The sequence below is a fragment of the Pipra filicauda genome, unplaced genomic scaffold, assembly GCF_003945595.2.
Source record: "Pipra filicauda isolate LSUMZ 115617 unplaced genomic scaffold, ASM394559v2 scaffold121_size3267253_pilon, whole genome shotgun sequence".
In the NCBI taxonomy this organism is placed as follows: Eukaryota; Metazoa; Chordata; class Aves; order Passeriformes; family Pipridae; genus Pipra; species Pipra filicauda.
The window spans coordinates 2685243-2703548 of record NW_024103674.1 but is presented as its reverse complement, the minus strand read 5'-3'; the positions used below and the strand labels follow the sequence as shown (position 1 = coordinate 2703548).

At 40.8% G+C, this 18306-nt stretch overlaps 1 protein-coding gene across 1 annotated transcript in view; it reads left to right on the top strand.

Moving 5' to 3' along the window:
• MED27 (mediator complex subunit 27) overlaps positions 1-18026 on the top strand; it is an 82685-nt gene extending 64659 nt beyond the window's left edge. Inside the window, exons 5-8 of the mRNA XM_027739341.2 lie at positions 2652-2759; positions 9020-9061; positions 15054-15131; positions 17561-18026. Coding sequence (XP_027595142.1) covers positions 2652-2759; positions 9020-9061; positions 15054-15131; positions 17561-17695 — 363 coding nt within the window. The 3' untranslated portion in view covers positions 17696-18026. The remainder of the gene's footprint in view (positions 1-2651; positions 2760-9019; positions 9062-15053; positions 15132-17560) is intronic.
• The last annotated feature ends 280 nt before the right edge of the window (positions 18027-18306 follow it).

The following is an 18306-nucleotide window of genomic DNA, read 5'->3' as shown; positions in this document are numbered from 1 at the left end:
ATATATCTTTGTCACAAAAGCTGCATAATATTGCAGATTTCAATCAGCTGCCTGTCCTACCTTCTTCTGGAGCTTTCCATTTTAGGAAGCAGGGGATTTATGAATAACTTAACTGCCTGAATTTAGTATACTTTAGTTAAAAGGAAGTTAGAAATACATTGTTATTACACAGCCCAAAACAGAAGCTACAGAAGTATTTAACTTGCAGCCGTTCCATTTTCAGCTCACAGAACTGTGGGGCATATTTTTTCATTCATATTAATTGAATTTTAAAGTGACCTTGTACATGTATTGATTTGAATTAAAATTTTCTACATCAAGGACGAGTTGGCATATATCCTTCAGGCAAAATATTAAAAAGCTAAGTGCTGTCTTAACAGGATATCGACAGGAGAAGTTGAAATTTAATAGGAAAAGGTGGCTTAGAAAGGAAATTGTTGCCTTTTTGTCACAATTGAAAGGTATCTTCTGTGTAAGCAAAGAAATTTCATTCAGTTGGTACCTGTGGAAATGCAGGGACATTTCAGTGCCCATTAAATAGGGACCATCTGGATGAGTCTTGACCTCCAGGAGAAACCTGCACTGTTGGAGCTTGGAGTAGAACTATCAAATTACTGTTTTACCAAAGCCATTAGTTTGTTATTACCTTCTTTTGGGTGATCTATAGGGACACAGTTGTATGACTGTAGTGTAAATTTTATTTTATTCCATACATAGATCTTTTCTGAACACAGACTCCAAGTAGCCACGTTGAGCAGGAATTGAAAGAAAATGGTTTGCTGAAAAACATGATTTGAAAAATATCTTTGAGTTGAACAAAAACATCAAGTCCTGAGAATAGTTACAAATCTTGATTACTAGAGGAAAAAATAAAGGGTATTGCATTTACTGTGTACAATATGGAGTGGGCTTCACCCTGAAAATAGCTGTGGAACATACTTTTGGCTTTGAAATCTTAACAGCATCCTCCAGTCTAGTGACAGGCTGTTGTTCATTCTTTGTACTACTACCCTCATTCTTTCAGTGCTGTTAAAATGATGAACTATAATTTCTCTGAGCTGCGCTTAGTTTTACAAAATTTCTGCTTCTGTCAGACTTAACTAATGATGCAGCCTCACAAAAATCATCTGAAAGTCTTGATCTGTCTCCCAGCCAGCGTAAAATCTATGGGAGTCCTGTGTCAGAGTAAGAGTGGTACAAAATAGCTGCAGTGCCACTCGTGGGATTTTTCAGCTTGTTCCATTCCACTCTTCGCTCTGAGGATTAGTTCACGAACTGTTGTTCAGACTCTGTGCTGGAGTTCTCCATGTCCCAGGCCAAAGATTTCTCATCAGGATTTGTAGCTCTGCCCTGCTGTTTTGTGAGTATAAATGCAGTATTTACAGTAGTTTGGGTAACTTCTGCAAACCTCTGTATGGTCACCACATTCCTACCCCCATTTCCCCTCCCAACCCTCCTCCAGGACTTCCTGCATCCACTTTGAGTGGAGCCTTTGTGCCACATTTTCCATCATCCTGCTTAGAGGGAAAAGCATCTTGGAACTTCAGACTTGTTTGTCCTTTAGTCTTTAAGTTGTTCAGCACCAGGTTGGGGTTACTTGTGTTGGAACAGGGTGGTGGGAAGGAAACATTTGCAGAAGTTACAAAGCAAAAACATATAGCAGATCATTAAAGATGAATATTGACTGATGTCTTTGGGTGTGGGTTTGTCTGCTGAGGTCAGCAGTTAAACCACAGTTGTTCTAGTGTGTGTTAATCTATACAGGATGAAATGTTGGGACACTGACAGAAAATGAGCCGTTGCTGGTTGGGAAATATTAAAATGAATTAATTGGGGTTTTTTGTCTCGATTTTATGCTTTTGTGGGTGAGGAAATACTCTCTAATAATCTCTGTATAACAAAACACAGTGACAGAATTCTCGTTAGACACACGTCTTAACCGTATTGAAGTGCAAGTTCATCTTTGAAATGTAAATTGATTTTTAGATTAAAATGCCTTCATTATTGCATTTTTGTCAATAATACAATTTAGGCTTATTTCTGTTGTTATATTCTGACTGACCTTATATGTTTTCCATGATACTGGTTTTATTCTTTGCACTTTAGCACTTTGACAGGAGAAAATTAAACCTTAGAAAATGTAACATTTTTACTTTAAGCTGTAGTTTCCTTTGAAATAATTTTACATTTTTATTGGACCGAAAATGTTTTCCATTAAACTCATGGCATGGTTTTACAAGCCAGCATTAGGAGAGTCCGATTCTTCTTTCAAATTGTGTTTCTCTAAGTGGACTTATATTGGAGAATATCAAATTCATCGAAAATAATCACATTTGCCCATTGTTTTTGACAAGTTATTGAGTTGTGGTGTTAATAAAATGGAGAGAATTGCTTGGCAGTGTCATGTCTGCACAAGGGAATTCTGTGAACTATACATTTTCAGTTGCAAATGAATGTTTGTTTGTTCTGCACTTTATAGTCTCTCTCCTCCTCATAACACACGCTGCTTTTAGATCTTTTATTTTGGTCTCTCTATAAAATATTGAAAACCGAAATTGCATCAACTTAAGCTGTTAACTTGATGGTCTTATGAATTCAGACACCGTCGACTCGCCTTCAGCTTGTTTTTGTCCTTCTCCTGTTCTTCACAGGTTACCTTAGGAAAAGTGTTAAAAGTGATAGTGGTGATGAGGAGCCTCTTCATTGACCGGACAATCGTCAAAGGGTACAACGAGAATGTCTACACCGAAGATGGCAAGGTGGGTTGTTGCATATCCAACCACATCACATTTCATTTGTACCTGGTATTTACATGACAGAAAACAGGGATCCCCTCACAAGTACACTGGAAACACAGAACTGGCAAAGGCTGTGGGTGTTTGCAGAATGCACTGGTTTAAATTTGTCGTGCTTTGCTTGAATTTTGCATACCCAAATCTCTGACTTCTTTCTAAGCTCCGAAGCCTTTGCTTGAATTTCTGATTTATCACCTTAGACCCCCGTTAGTAGTGTCTGCTGAGAAAACCTTTTTGCAGTGTAGCAGCACATCAGTAGCCCAAGGTTCAGCTTTCTCTTTTCTGAGAACCACTGGGAAATCTTGGGCTGGTTTTGTGCTCGACTTGACAAACACAACAGAGAGGATCTTGCATAGATAAGTCCCCAATAATTTGCATAACAGCAGCTCCTAAAGCAAGTGTTACCTGCTTCCACAAGTGATTTGTGTTGTGCACAGTTCACCCTGCTTGAACCCTGAGATTCCTTGTACCTGCACACGCTCCATATGGTTCTCTTCAGTGCAGCAGGAGATGTTAATGGGACCTGACGGCCCTTCAGCTCCGCTTGGTTCTCTTTCCAGGGCGGAATGATCTCTCTTACAGGGACATCCGCCAGGACTCTCTGTTGCCAGTAACAGCACTAAATACCTCCATGTTTCACATGGTCTCTCTGGAGCTTTCCCTTCTGATTATAAAGCCTATTAAAATAAAAAGTTCATTATATCAAGATGAGTATTTGGCACCCATAGGCCATGTTATAATGAGGTGAGACTTCTTTTCCTTTCAGAAGTGATAACTGTATTTTAGCACACAGAAGCACGTTGTGTACTGACCCAGAGTTCAGTGGCTCTGAGTCTGAGCCTCTGTTCTCTGGAAAAGGCCAGGAGCTGAGCTGCTGATGGAAATAGTGCAGCTGCAGCTGCATTTCCCAGGTGAGAGATTCTCCCTCGAAGGGCGGGGGACTGGCCTAAGACGTAGTAAAATAAAAATTGCTTGATTTTGATTTGCATTATGCAAATATGCGGGTTTAAATACCAGTTTGCCGCAGAAGCAGCTGCTCTATACTCCCTGTATATTAGCATATAAATACAGAGTTACAGCCCTAGTCCCTCTTCACCCCAAGTTCTGCTCGGAAGTGAAATGATAGTCTGCCAAAAGAGCAGTGACAGTGCATGATGGATTCCTGTGTCACACTTCATTTGGGTGTGCTCGTTTTCTCTGATGAATCCAGTTTCCTTTGAAGCTCCCTTGAAATACAATAATGCTATATGTGCTGAAAAGCTAAGTAAGGAGTTCCTTTCTGAAACTCAGCATCTGGCATTGAGCTTCTGTTTAGCTCAAGGTTAACTCTCCCGAGAGCCCCACACTGTTCCTCTGGTGTCGTTTGCTGCGAGGGGAGAGCGGGACCTGCCAAGGCCAGCTCTGGGCACGGGGCACTAACCTTTGCCTGCTGTCAGTGGGGAGCAGTTCAGCTCCTCTAGAGCATCGGTGTTAACACCTGGCTTATCTTCTTGCTTTAAGCCAGTCTGCAGGGGAGTCTGTTTTCTACCGATTTAGCTTTCTGTGTCCAACCCTGGGCTGTGAGGCTGCTCTCAGGAGTGTCCCTCCCGTGACCTTTACGTGGCAGTTTGCTATTCCATCGGGCATCCTGGGGATTTTGCAAACCTGAAGGTCTGTGCTTCAGGTATAAATAGGAACATTTCATTTGACTTAGGTAGAATTGGAGTTGCAGCCGCTTAAATCACGAGTAAATTTGGCTTTCAAGATTAAATAAATGCGTAGCTTGCTAGTTTTGCCAACTGGAGCACATATTGACAAACAGTGAGCTCTTTTTTTTTTTTTTTCCCTAATTAACTACACTGGTAATTGGAGAATAAGAATAAGATTGTGCTCTTGCAATGATTTGCTTTCCTCATTGTGCCTGCTGGGAATGAGCGATTACAGTGAGTTACAAACACAGTCCATTGCAATTCCTTCCCTGTCACAACAGATGCTGTTGGGAAAGTACTTCAGTGAGGTTTCACCATACGAGTCTGACTTTTCAGTTTGTAGCCTGATAGCAAGAAAAATGCACTAGCATTCAGGAGAGACACGGAAGAGTAAGAAAAACATCAGTGAGTATCATCTTTATTAAATACCAGAAATACAGAGAACACTCAGGAACACAGTAGGAGGTGATCGTTTTTCCAGTGAGCAGTTTACACAGTTATTGTTGATTTGGGAGTTAGCTTATATATTCCCAGGAAGCATTTAATATTTGTAAACAGCAGTGAGAAGATGAACTAGGTGCTTATCAAACAATATGGCAATGCTGAAGTGCCTGTCTTTTCTGTGAGCCACGTTGAAGAAGTGACACTGGATAAGTAGCTGTACTTTTTAAGTAAAATAGCTGGATGAAGATCTGTTGAGTCACCCTCCAAACTGCACAAGTCAGAAGGTCCTTTAAGTAAAAAAAGTGAAATTCAGTGGAGGATTTTGTCCAAGCACAACAGGGTTTGGGGCAACCAGATAAATTCAGTGGTACTCAACCAAAGAACTGGTCACATAGAGAATGAGTGCGAAAGGGACTGTGCACAGAAAGGCCAAAGATCTCCTCACTGATAAGGTAGTCATCATTTATTACTGAAAATACACTGTTTTAGCAAATTTTGCATTATTGGGAAGATATAGGAAAGAGATGAATGCAAACAGCAGAGGTGTTGATGGTCTTCTGGTCCTTTCCTGGGCAAATCTAGGAAAAAAGTCCACAAATATGGGTGTTTCTCATAGCTGTGGAACTGCACAGGGACACACCACAGGTACCCAGGAAAGCTGAGATTGCATTTTCCACGTTGCTTTATCTTGCTCTTTCCTCACGTGTTGTGCTGTGTAGTTTGACAGGTACTTACAGGAAAGCTTTACGTGGTTTCTGCTGTGAAGTCTAGTTAAATTGGGCCCTCCCTCTTATAGATTGAAATACTTTCAGAATTAAGGTGAAAAAATAGAGATTTCAAGCTTGCAGTGAGTAAAACAAGACACTCCATTCTGGGGTTTTATTTTCAAGCTTTGCTTATACAGACAGAATCATTGCATTTCTTAAGTGCTTCATGTACTTCTCTCGTGAATTATTCACAGACCCTGCAGAATATGTCTTTGCCAAGTTGCCAGCTGCATAACTTTGACATTTTTGGTGACACTTTGCAAAAACAATAGGTGAGAACTGGCAGGTGTGACATATCTGGGTGCTGTACCTGCTCGCTCTGCAGTCTCTTGCTCACCATCCTAACCCATCATGTCCACCACAGACTGATGCATTTTAATTAGCCTCGTGATTTTAGTGATGGCACAGTGCCACCCTTAATTTCAAACTGTGACATACTCATTGTGCACTGGAATTTAACCATGGATAGCAATTCATTACTGGTGGTGTCCCGATTCCGGAGTAAATGAAGCCATGCACTCACCCTTGCAAGGCAGGTAGATGGTCAGCTGAGCCATTAGAAGCCCTAGTCTGCCAATAAAAATAAAAACATATTGGGAATTTTGGGTATAATAATTCCATGCTTGTCTTTGTAAGTAGAGAGGCCAAGAACCACCTTGACAGGGCATATTTGGAGTGGGTGCTTCACAGCGCTGCCAAATTCCTATTTTTGCATCCCTTAGACTTAACTAAAGAAACATAAGTGTCTCAGTTGAATTCTCCTGATAAGGACTTGGGTTATGTTAATGCTATGGCTTCATTAATTACCCCATATCAATAAGAAAAGGCAGCTTTTAGCCTCCTAGCGTAAGAGAGGAAAAGAAATAGTCGTATCAAAGGAAAGCTTCAAAGACAGGCAGAGCTGTCTCTCGGGTAATTTCTGATCCCTGCATTCTCACCACTTCAAAGCTGGATGTGTGTGTGTTTGGGTGAAGGGGGGGTTGAATCCGATTTCTCTAATAAGTGTTGGCACCGGACCTGTTTGATATCAGATGCAGGAACATTCTGATTTGTTATCGCCTTTGAAATCGTTCAGACGACCTTCAGAAAGTGGCCTCTTGTTACAGCTGCTGGGGGTGGGTGGGGAGAGGGGGCACTGGGAAAAAAAGCCCCAGTTTAATTCACATGCAGAGGATGCCCTGAAATTGTGCTTTCAGCAGTTTTTTTAGTTACAAATGTGTGTCTTGATTGAAAGTGAAAAGTTGAAGAATAATAGACCTATAACGATGCATTCTTTAATCTGCCTCTGCCTTAATCCTCAGTTTCAGGGGGAAAGGTGGGCACTCATTTAGGATGTATGCATGGAAGGGGGGGGAATTGGTGGCTTTTTCTTTTCTTCTTTTTTCTTTCTTTCCTTTTTTTATCGTGGAGAACATCATGTCTGTAAGACAGACATTCATTACTATTTCAGCTTTTCCATCTCCGTGCCAGCTAATGAACATTCAGAACCTGTTGGGCTCATCTTAAAGCAGCATCTGAAGTGGACTTTTTCTGAGTCTAACTAGAGAGGATCACATACTTGGTTTGATCACTAGAGATTAACAAAACCATATATACATGCCAATTACAGCAGCTCTGCGGTCAAAGAAAGCCTTAAATTACATGAAAACAGTTTGTTTTTTTTTTTTAAATATGCATTAATTTTTTATTTTCAAATGTAGATTTTTCTAATGTGGAAGTGCAGTGCTGCCTTCCCAGCAGGCACAGGTCGAATAATACCATGTGAATCAATCCTGGGTCCAAGTCTGGGCTGAACCCTCTGAGTGTTGGTGTTCACACAGGTTCTTGATCCCACCCCAAGAGCCAGGAAATGTAAAAAGGTTTGGAGGGACGTGCCTCAGGGTACTTGTGTCTTCATCCAACCTGGAAAAGGCATTGAGACCTCAGCTGCCTTTTGTCTCATGGCAAGGTCAGCGGTGCTGAGCCATGGAGCATCGATCCTGAAGGGATTTGGGAAGTCTTTAACATCCCCTCCTGTCCAGACTGAGGACTGGGGATACAAGAGTCTCAGCTGTACCAGCATTTGGACATGGGCCACTTAATAGTGTTACTCTTAAAAGAATGAGAGCTTTTAGCATTCTGAACATTTTTAGCATTGTGAATTAATCATGTGGGTTCAGATCCTTCCCCGTCTGTTCCCTCTCCCGCCCCCTATAATGTGTTTTACTCACTTTACATGATTTCCTTGATTTCAGACTCTTTTTGTGCCTTTTAAAAGACTTGTAATGTCAGTTAGAACTTAACGGGTACAGAAGCCAGAAATAAAGTAATCAATTGTACCAGTGAAGGAGATAAACCCCCATTTTGGGAACACATGTCCAACCGTGGTATCAGGCACTAGAGGGGTCATCCCTGCTTCATAAATTCACTCAGAATTTTTTCTTCTTCTGACTAGTCTAAGATTCCTGAGGTTAATGCTGTATCAGACACCTTTCCTGTGACAAATTTTGTGCACATAGAATTGTTGAGTATACTGGAATCTGTAGGGGAAAAAAAGAAGTGATTTGCAAGTCTGGGACTGGAAATTCCTCTTGTTTTTCCTTGCTGCTTTCCCTTGTCAGAATACAAGATATTGCACAGGGCAAATTGAGCCATGGGCAGGTCAGCTGTAATTGTTTAACACTGAGCCATTGGGTTGTTTAACAAGGATTGTTAACCCAGCCTTACCTTCTGGGTTTGGGGGCTAATAAAACTTACATTTCAGTTTTGTTCCTCTAGTTTGGGTATAGTTGAGCACACATTTGAGTCATAGATGTGTGCAGTTATCTACAACCTTAAATCTCTTTTAGTGTGATTTTTGTCTGCAAATGTAAATGCAGTTTCCTGAGGGATGTTTTATTTAGCCCCAGTAGACCAGAGCTTTGGCTTAATTCAGCTAAACGTTCTTTGTGTCTTTGTAACTGAATCACTTATTCAACACAAGACAAGCATAAACTTAGTAAAAATGCTCTCATTTTAGAAATAGACTGAAGCTGATGAATATTTGCATAGATCAGCCACAGCCCCATACAAATGAAGATTTTGCTTTTTAAAAAGAACACATTAATTCAACAGGTCTTGTATATATAATTTTTCTATTGAAATTGTGCTGAACCATGTTCATTCCTCATTGCAATACAAAGGAAATCTTACATTATTAATTCCCTTTCTTGGTTTGCAGCAGGTGAAGGCAGTTGGGTCAAAAAAGTGAACTGAGAGCTACATCTCTGTTGATCTGTTTGCTCTTTTAATTTGAACAGCTGCTTCTTTATATGTGGTAACATATAGCTTTTTTTTTTTTCCATAGCTTGACATATGGTCTAAATCCAACTATCAGGTTTTTCAGAAGGTAAGTCTCACATCATTTCTCTCTACCTAAGGCACATAGGAGATATGTGGAGTTTATTTTAAAGATCTGGGCTCTTATGTGAAAAAATTCAGAATTTATTCTCTGTCATCACAACTTGCAAATGACAAACAATAATCTGCAATGATGGAAAACTGTGAGTAGAAAAGAAGATCACTTCTGCTGTTGTTTAATTTGGATTTATCGCAGTTCCGGTCCATGATTTGGAATAGGAAACTGGAGATTATACTACATTAGCCTTAAAATTTCATGAGGAATCTTCAAGCACTCTCTCTCTAGTTTAAATCTTGTGGGGAAGGAAGGACTGTTTCAGGTTTATTTGGATTTTGTTTTGTTGTTTTCATAGGGGTTAGTTACCCCCCTCTCCTCGGGACCTGAGTTTAATAACTCAGCAGAGTTTGGAAATATTTTCCGTGATGTTATTTTGGCTGCTCCTCTTCCCGTGATGGTGTAAGCAAAAAGAGCAACTTACTGGAATAAATTCCGTGACAGAAAGTAAGGAAAGACCGATGAGAGAATGGGAGCAATAAAAATAAAACTACTGAGAAGGTTAAAGTGTATTTTAGAAAGATCTATATCTTGCTATTTTTGAGGAAGAGAAGATTCCTCTTTGAAGGCCTCTTGTCAAAATGCTGTAAGTTCAGATTGATCCTGGTTTAAATTCCAGTTTTCTTACCTTCAAGCCACAGTTCAAGGAGCTGGAGTCTCCAGCTTCCTTTCATCCACGTTTGTGGTTTGTGAAACAAATGGGAGTCAGGGACTCGAAAGGGCGTAAAAACAGGGGTCAGAAATGGGGCACATGGGCTGTATTTGTGTATCTCCCTACCAAGATTTCAGTTGCAGTCAGGAGGGAAGGCGTTTGACCTGTGATTTTAACCTGCTGGAGATCAAAGGACAGCTTTTGGGGAGGTTGGTTGCTCTCCCTCTCTGTGGAGCATTAAAGCGAAACTTTGCTGCAGTTGATTCTTTACCCCAGAGATTAATTAATTAATTAAATATTCTTTTTTAGCATCGAGGAGGGTAATACAGTGGGAAGTAGACCACCATTTGTTTATCGGTGTGCTTTAAAGTAATTTTTGCAGTCACCAGTATGGCAATGTGGAAGTGCTGTGCTGAGAAGGAAAAATAGGGATGAGTAACTGCTCCCCCCTCTGAAGGGCAGGGCCATTTCTCTTTAAAACCTGCACCAGGTTCTCAGGCTCTGTTTTCAGTGATAATAGAAACAACATCTGGAGCTCTCAAGATCCCTGCCTGGGGGAGCTGCAGACCTGTCAAATTCTCACAGGGCTGCAGCACGACTTTCTAGGTTAAGGACCAGAGACCTCTGATCTTCAATCCAACCCTGTCAAACGAAGCTAAATTTGTCCTGACTTTTTGTTTGCAAACATTGGCTGTGTCAGCAAGGCTTTTCTCTCCCCTTCTTATTAGACAGTGTGTATAACCTGATGGGGGCCGGCTCCCGGAGGGCCCATTACTGGTAAAGTGTACAGTCATTTTCCCAGTTCCCTGGAGACTCCTTGAAGCTGGTCCTGGGGTGAATAAGCCTTATTGGCATTGAATAGACCAGCAGGGTTAGATTCAGAGAATGGAGCTGAGAAATGAGAGGGAAGGCTGAAAGGGCAGAAGCACAAGGAGCAAAGAAAAGGTTTTTCAGGCTTCCATGTTGGTGTGGCATTTAAGCTCTGTAGGAGCGGCGACTGTTTTCATCTTAAACCTCCTTATTTTAACACCTCGTGTCTCCTGATCCACTAACAGAAGAAGAATGAAACAGGAAATAAGGAATGATTTTGAGGCTTAAATGTTGGTGGGCAGAATAGGATGCATGAGGGCTGCATAATTCCAGGTCATTATGCAGAGAGTTAAAAAAATACATATTGTAGAGAATGGTGAAATCTCATACTTTTGCATTCAAAAAAAAGGGAAAAACGTTGAATAGTGGAACTGCTGTGAGTAGATCAAACTGGGAGATGGTGTCAGACATTAATTGTCATTTATCAAGGTGCTCAATTATGAGCAGTATAGCTGGTGTTGCTGGGTCCTGTGGTCAATTTGGCTGTTTAAGTCATATGCAAAGGCTTTAAACCCATATATTTCGTTCTGATCTCGGAGTCCCACCCTTATTTTCGCCTAGATACTCTTACCAGTTTTATGATGCCACAAACAGGTTTTGTTTTGGCTTGATATGCTTCTCCCCAAAGCACATTTTAACCAAAACTTTGAGGAGCTGTTCATGCCTGTCCAGCTGTTTGTGATCCGTGTGTGATCCCAGTGAGGGAATTTTCACCACTGCAAGGGCACATAAGTATTGTAATGTATGAAGATGTATTCTTGTCAATAATCTGAGAGTGAAATCACATGCAGGATGAATGCATGCATGAGAAATTCTGGGCTGCTGCTGCTGTCTGTTCAAGGAGAGGAGATGGGCTGTTCCTGTGCAGGATCAGTCCCTGGCTCTGTTCAAAGACCTCCTTGGGCGAAATAAAACCTCTGTGACCCAGTCCAAATCAGCAGAACAAGCAAAATAATAACTTAAACACTCTCTGAGCTCTGAAAACAAAGGATAAATCCTACGTTTCAGAGAGGTCTAGTAGTGGTTTCCTGACCTGGGAGTGGGGAAGGGTGTGTAAAGGATTTGTGTGAGTTCATCAGCATCTGTTCCATCCATCATCCTTCCCAGCACCTCTAAGCACCACATTCCTCCAGAGAGACTCAGATGTGTTCTTGGAGAGAAAATTAAGTAATGGGAATCCTTGGAAATGAGCAAAGGCTCTCATGCAGTTTTCCACACTGTAAAAGGTCTAAACACTAATAAAATAACTTCCTCTTTTTTCTTTTTTTTCTCTTAGTGCTGTGATCAGCCTCCAGAGCTCATTGCTACAGGCTGCTGTTAAGGCCATGAACTTACAAGGGTTAGAAAAAAAAAATTAAAAACCTTCCAGGGGATTTAGAGAATCCCTTTATATTAGAGGGAGTTGTCAGTGTCACTGAGGGGAAAAAACTAGTAATAAGTGGCAAGGAAAGTTGTGGCTCTTAAAGGAAGCTTTGCACCTACTTTTGAAAAGTATATTTCCTGGCAGTGAGATAAAATACTAGGAGAGAAAGGGGTGTTATAATTTAGTCATGTGATGTTTGTGTTTTTATGGTTTAGTTTTTAGGCCAGGTATAGCTTAATGCATCCATGGAACATACCTGGTCTGTGGTGGAGCAAAGCTGTATCTTAGGTCTTTGGTTTTATGTTGCTTATCCCAGTTACAGGAAGAACTTGCTCAGCTTTGTCCACCTGTGAATTTTGTAGAATTGTATTTTTTTTAATGGATTTTCCAGCTTTGGGAATACTGTGTGACTAACCAGTGTCATCAAAGCCCAATAAAGCCATTTTTTGGATGTGTCACCTTTGGAAAGCATATTCCAGCAGAGCAGTTCTGTTCCAATGCATTATAACCCTTTCTGTGAAAAACTGAGTCTCTTTGCCAGAATTTTTTTTTCCCATGTAACTGAAGTCTCTTTTGCTCAGCCTCCAAGTGTTTAGTTAAACAGTAGCTATTTTATTTAGCAGAATTGTGCTGCAGGAGATTGTCTTGTTTTACCTTTTCTCAGACAAGAAACGCAAGTGCTTTTCAATAGAGGAATTGTGAAATATTGAACTTTTCTGCAAGATCTCTTGAAAATCTATTTCAGGGTGCAGAGGAGCAGCTCAGTCCCAATCGATGTGTGCTCTCCAGAATGTGTTCCCCTATAAAAACAGGTAGAGAAATTAGAAAGTGACCCATAACTTAGATAGCAGCGGGTAAGGCAGAGCCATAAAAGTGAAGTTAATAAAATAAAACCCTGAAATGTACAAAATATCATCCTACACCCAGAATAAATTAGTTTCTGATTCCAGCTTGGCTGGAAGAAAAGTGTGTCCCCGAAGTGAGCTGGCGCATATGCAGTTTGTTTTGCTTTGCTTTGGTGTGAAATCCTATTGCCATTAGTAAAGCTGGGTATTGATCTTTTTGGGTTATTTTTCTCCTCCTCTTTTTTTCCTTTTTCCTCTTCTTTTTTTAATCGTGGCTGGTTTGTGCTTTCTCTCACCATCTCTGTTGTCTTGGAGGGTTAATTCTCTCTTCACTCCCATGCCCTCCCAGTTTCTCCATTGCCCAGCTCTTTTCTGGGTGGGGGAGGGAGGGGAGGGGTCATTTCCCTTCTCCTCTTCCTCGGATTTAACACCCACTTTGATCTTTTTTGGATACCAGCAGCTGCTTATGGTAGAAATTGCCTTCTTTTTGTTCAGGAAGCATTATTAGTGTTCCAGCAATGCTGGGATGGCTTTTATCTCCCCAAGGAATCTCATTAGCTCCACATTACAATAGGAACAGCATATGGGTAACTTTGCCAAAGTGGACAGTCAATTTAAATTTGTTAATAGCAGTATTTTTTTTTTTTAAGCAACTTTCTTCAGTGCCAAGAGAAAACAACTTTGTCATTCAGGAAAAAAAAACAAAAACAAAAACAAGCCACAGTTTGTTAGAAGTAAAAATACAGCAGAAGGAGAGCGGCTGCTCATAAATATCTTCAGAACTTTCTATTCTTTGACATGTCTGGTACTATCCTGTAAAAACACCATCCTAAAAGAAAAAAATTCAGATAGCTGGTAGGGCTTGGATTGGCTTCTGAATACAACATGAGATGTATTTAAGGGAAATGGCTGGTGTGAGTTGTGCTGTGCTATTAATCCACTCCTAATCACGTTATTTCTGATATTTATTTTCTCTATGCTAACGTATAAATGGCTAAAACAGGCTGAGGTCCATTTTGTGAGTAGTTTTTTCAAACTCGCCAGAATGTGCAAAGTCCCAAAAGTTTTCCCTTCCAAATGTCAGAATCACATGTCCTTGCTCATGCTGAATGGAGCAGCTTTTGGAGTCGGTTTGTGCGAGCGCCGGGGAGCAGATCCTGTTTCTGAAATAGCAGGATAACACAGAGCTGGATTCAGCGTGGGCCAGGCTGATGTGATGTGCTGCTCTGTGGAGGAAGTTTGTACAGTGTGAATTAGAGCCTGGCTATACATGGATTTATTCAGAAATATCTCTCTGACAGAGTCACCTCCCTGAATAGCTCCCAGCACGAGCCTCTCTTTCCTCCAGTGAAAGTTGGAGTGTTCCAGCACAACTCCTGTTGCTGAATTAGACCAGCTACAAGTCAGGAACAGCTGGAGTTAGCTGGGAATAGCAATGGGAATTTCACTTCACACTTTGTCTTACTCAAAATTTGCTACAGTATATAGACAAACCCTGAGAAGAGCACTACTCCTTCATGTTAGAACTAGAACAATTTAATCACTCTCTATAAAGTCATGTATGCTGTTGGATACTTTGATATTACTGATGAGGACCATTATGAGATTTACAGGTTAAAATATGTGAAAGAGCTCTCGTAGTTTGTTGGTTTGAGTTCTCTAATAGTCCAGCCCAAGGAATTTTTTGAATAATTTCTTCCATTCAGCCTAGAATTTCTAAGAAGCAGCAACTGTTGACTGTACTGATAACTGAGGAAGCTGCCAGGCTGAATACTGTTAGAGAATTGTATCATAGCTGTCAGAAACAGGCCCCTTCAAGAATAATTTAAAAATTAGAGTCTTTTTAAAGAAATGGTTAGTTTTCCTGATTTTTTTTGTAATTATTCTTGTGTATTGTAAATATATATATTTATATTTATAATACCTATTTTATATATATTGTGTCCAGCTGTGATTCCTGGATGTGTGATCTTGTTATGGCTCTGTCTGGGAAATTAAAAAGCTTTCTATCACAAATGTTTTAGTAATGCAAGTATTTATAAACCATAATCATAATAATTGATTCCTGGTTTCAGAGGAAACGAAACTGAGTAATCCTGCTTCCCCAGGGAATTTATACAGTTTTCCTGCAGATTAACACTACTTTGTCTGAAATAGAGAATTAATAAAGGTATTTTCTGCTTTTGTCTGATGCAGGTGACAGATCATGCAACCACTGCTCTGCTGCACTACCAGCTGCCTCAGATGCCAGATGTGGTGGTCAGGTCCTTCATGGTGAGTGTGTTGGAAAAGACATTTTTCCAGATAGATTTGAGTTTGCTTAAAGTGATTGACATCAGGAAGTTCTGATAAAGTTGTGATTCCCCCTGTTTATATAAGATGGACAGTGGAGACTGTAATTCTTTGTCTCTCATACCAGGATAGGGATGAAGGGCTTGTTCTCATTACCTTGGGATAATTAGTGTTGGGAAAAACTCTCCCAGCCAAATTCTTTCCTTATGGCCCAGCCCTTTCACACTGTTCCTGCTGTGCCAGGAGTCAAGGTCTGGATGTACAAAATGCTCCACTGGAAGTTCCCTGGTAAGAGGAAATTCCCAGTTGGTGTATTCCAGCTGAGGCAGCTTGTCCAGTATGGGAAGTGATGGGCATTATTTAGGGAATGGTGAGAGGCAGGAACAGGATGGGGAGGGTTTCATTTTGCTGTATCTATGTCCAGCCAAAACTCTGTTCCTAAGGAATAGCATGTACTCACTGAGCACAGCAGCAGGTGTTTTGGAGAATCAAGGAAATACTTGGAGTATTCAGGTCTTTTCTTATTGAGTAAAATTAATCCAGTACTATTCTGCTTGACATGCAGATTTAAGTTTATCACCTTTAATTCTGTTTGTATTTAGAATAGTATTTGTGAAATAAACTTGTGTATAAGCAGCCCTGTTAATCAGAGGGTGAGAAGAGTCTATTATTCAGAATTCCTTCTATCAAGATGAATTTTGGCAGTGGAGACTTTTGCTGTTCTTTCTGCTGCAGTCTCCACAGGAGGCTTTTGGGAGAGGTTTTCTCTGCAATTCAGATTTTTCCTTCATTTCCTTCCGTTATGTTACCCCTTCACCTGGAGCAGTGCAGCTGAAACTTTGGAAAACAACAATCTAATTTTGCCATTCACAGTCTTCAGGTGTGTTTAGCAGTGGTTCTTTTACATCCTTAATTTCCACTGTGTAATTGCAGAACAATCCAACTCCCCTCCCTGCTGTGCTGGATTGGTTATTTAATGAAAAGGCCACTGAGATGAGAGATTTGCAAAGGCCTTTTTCTCTTGGAGAGCATCTTAAAATAATAGGTTTTGAAAGGTGGAAGCAACTGTTAGTGGTCAGACCCATGTTCAACATGTTTCTGAAAATGACTGTTTCACAGAGCGAGTCGCACGTCTGCGTGAGCCGAGGACCTGCAGCATTGATTGGGGAAAACACGAAAACTTCTAACAAAGCAAAACCAGCCCCACAGCACAAGTGTCAATATGTTGAGCCTTTCACATGTCAGTTGTGCAATCCACATGACAGGATGTTCTGAAGCCCTAATTCTCTGATGGCAATGAAGAACCCGTTCCTTTTTTTTTCCTGACAACAGATGTCTGGAGCGCACAATTTAACTTCATTTACCTATTTTTGTGTTATGGTTCAGAAAATTCGATTTCTCTGTAGTGCAAGCAAAGCCCATCCAAGCTGAAGTAAATAACAGCAATTTACTTGTAGAGTTGTGTTGCCCTTGTCCCTGTGTTTACTGCTAAACCCAGAGAAGATCTAGTTCTTTTGGAGGAGAGTTATTGACGGCCGAGGGTTTGGTTGCTATAGAGAAGGCTCTGATGAAGATGGAAGGATTTGTTTCAATAAACTCAGCTGACCTCTTCTTCAGAGAGCAATTTTCTCTTATCGATGTAATTCAATAGGACTTTAAATGACAAGATTCATGTGCATCCTTCACAGTATAAATCTGCTGGTCTAGGGGGTTTTCAGTTGTGTATCTCCTGGAGTTGGGAATTGGGTTATGTAAACGCTCATTGCTGTGTATGACAATGGGAACAACCCACTTAGAGGCAGGAACTTTACCTGGGAACACCTGAACTTAGTCTGTGTTGTTCAGCCTTTTATATATACAGTCATCAGTGTAATCAGGTTTAAAATGGTTCATTCTTTTTATGACCAGCGAGTATCGATCCTAAAATCACATTAGAGAGGAAGTTCGTTAGCTGGATGTGGGAGCCCTTCTGTCTCCAGCTCTGAGGAGTCCAGCCCTTTCCAGTGTGATTGCATCAGGGGAGTGAGGGATGATCATGGGAACAAACAAGCCAATATTTGGTTGCAGAAGGCACTGATCAAGAACAATTATATTCCAGTAAAAATATGAGGCGCGTTACAACACCCACCTTCCCTCGTGATTCTCGAGCTGCAGACTCAGAGGGCAGGAATTTCTATTAACAAATTTGCTTAAGTGACTAAAAAAGCAAAAGATGATTAATAAAGTGGGAATTCAGCTATACACTGACCTTGTAATACTTGGTGTGTTTCTGTTTATAAAATCACCGTGTACCTCACTGGGGCCTCGCCAAGGTACATCCTCTGTCCTTGCTGTTACTGTTTGACAAGAATGATGACAAAGGGGAACATCCATAGCCAGTTTTCTTTAATTTCTCTCCCTTTTCCTTTTAGACCTGGTTAAGAAGTTACATAAAGCTGTTCCAGGCTCCCTGCCAGCGCTGCGGAAAGTTTCTGCAGGATGGCCTTCCACCCACCTGGAGGGATTTCCGAACACTGGAAGCTTTTCATGACACTTGCAGGCAGTAGTAGCCCAGATGAGACCGTGAGGAGTCAACACTCTGCTCTTGGGAGGGCACTGGTGGTCTGAGAGGTGGTTCCATTTCTGAACCTTTCACCTGTACTAAGCACTGAGGTTGCACTAATACATTTGACTCTTTAAAAGCCATTGCTCTGCAGGGCACATGTGAGACTGAGGTGTTTTGAAGATCTGTGTATGATGTGAAATGATCTGTCTGGGGAGACCTGATCATCATGATCTACACCCCAATGAAAATATCCATGTACAGTTTGTGTTTTGAGGCAGAATTTGCAATGTTGAAGACTTTTATAAGCTTGAAATATATTTTGTATTCCCAAACTTGTGCTGGTTGTTTCATCATTTGATCAACAAAACCCTTGGGTTTGGTGTGGGTTGCTCTTTAGGAAAACTGGAAACATTCAACCATGCTGAAATGGTGGGGGCTGGTGGTTGTTGCATGGCTGCTTATCTGAGTGCTGGGGGTATTTTTGTGGAAGAGATTATGGTGTTGATTAAACGTGGAATTTCAAAGGCATGTGGCAGTTTGGAAGATGCAACGTACTTTCTAAGGCGGGGGGGGAAACAGATGTTTCCCTTTACTAAAATTGTAATGAGAAAT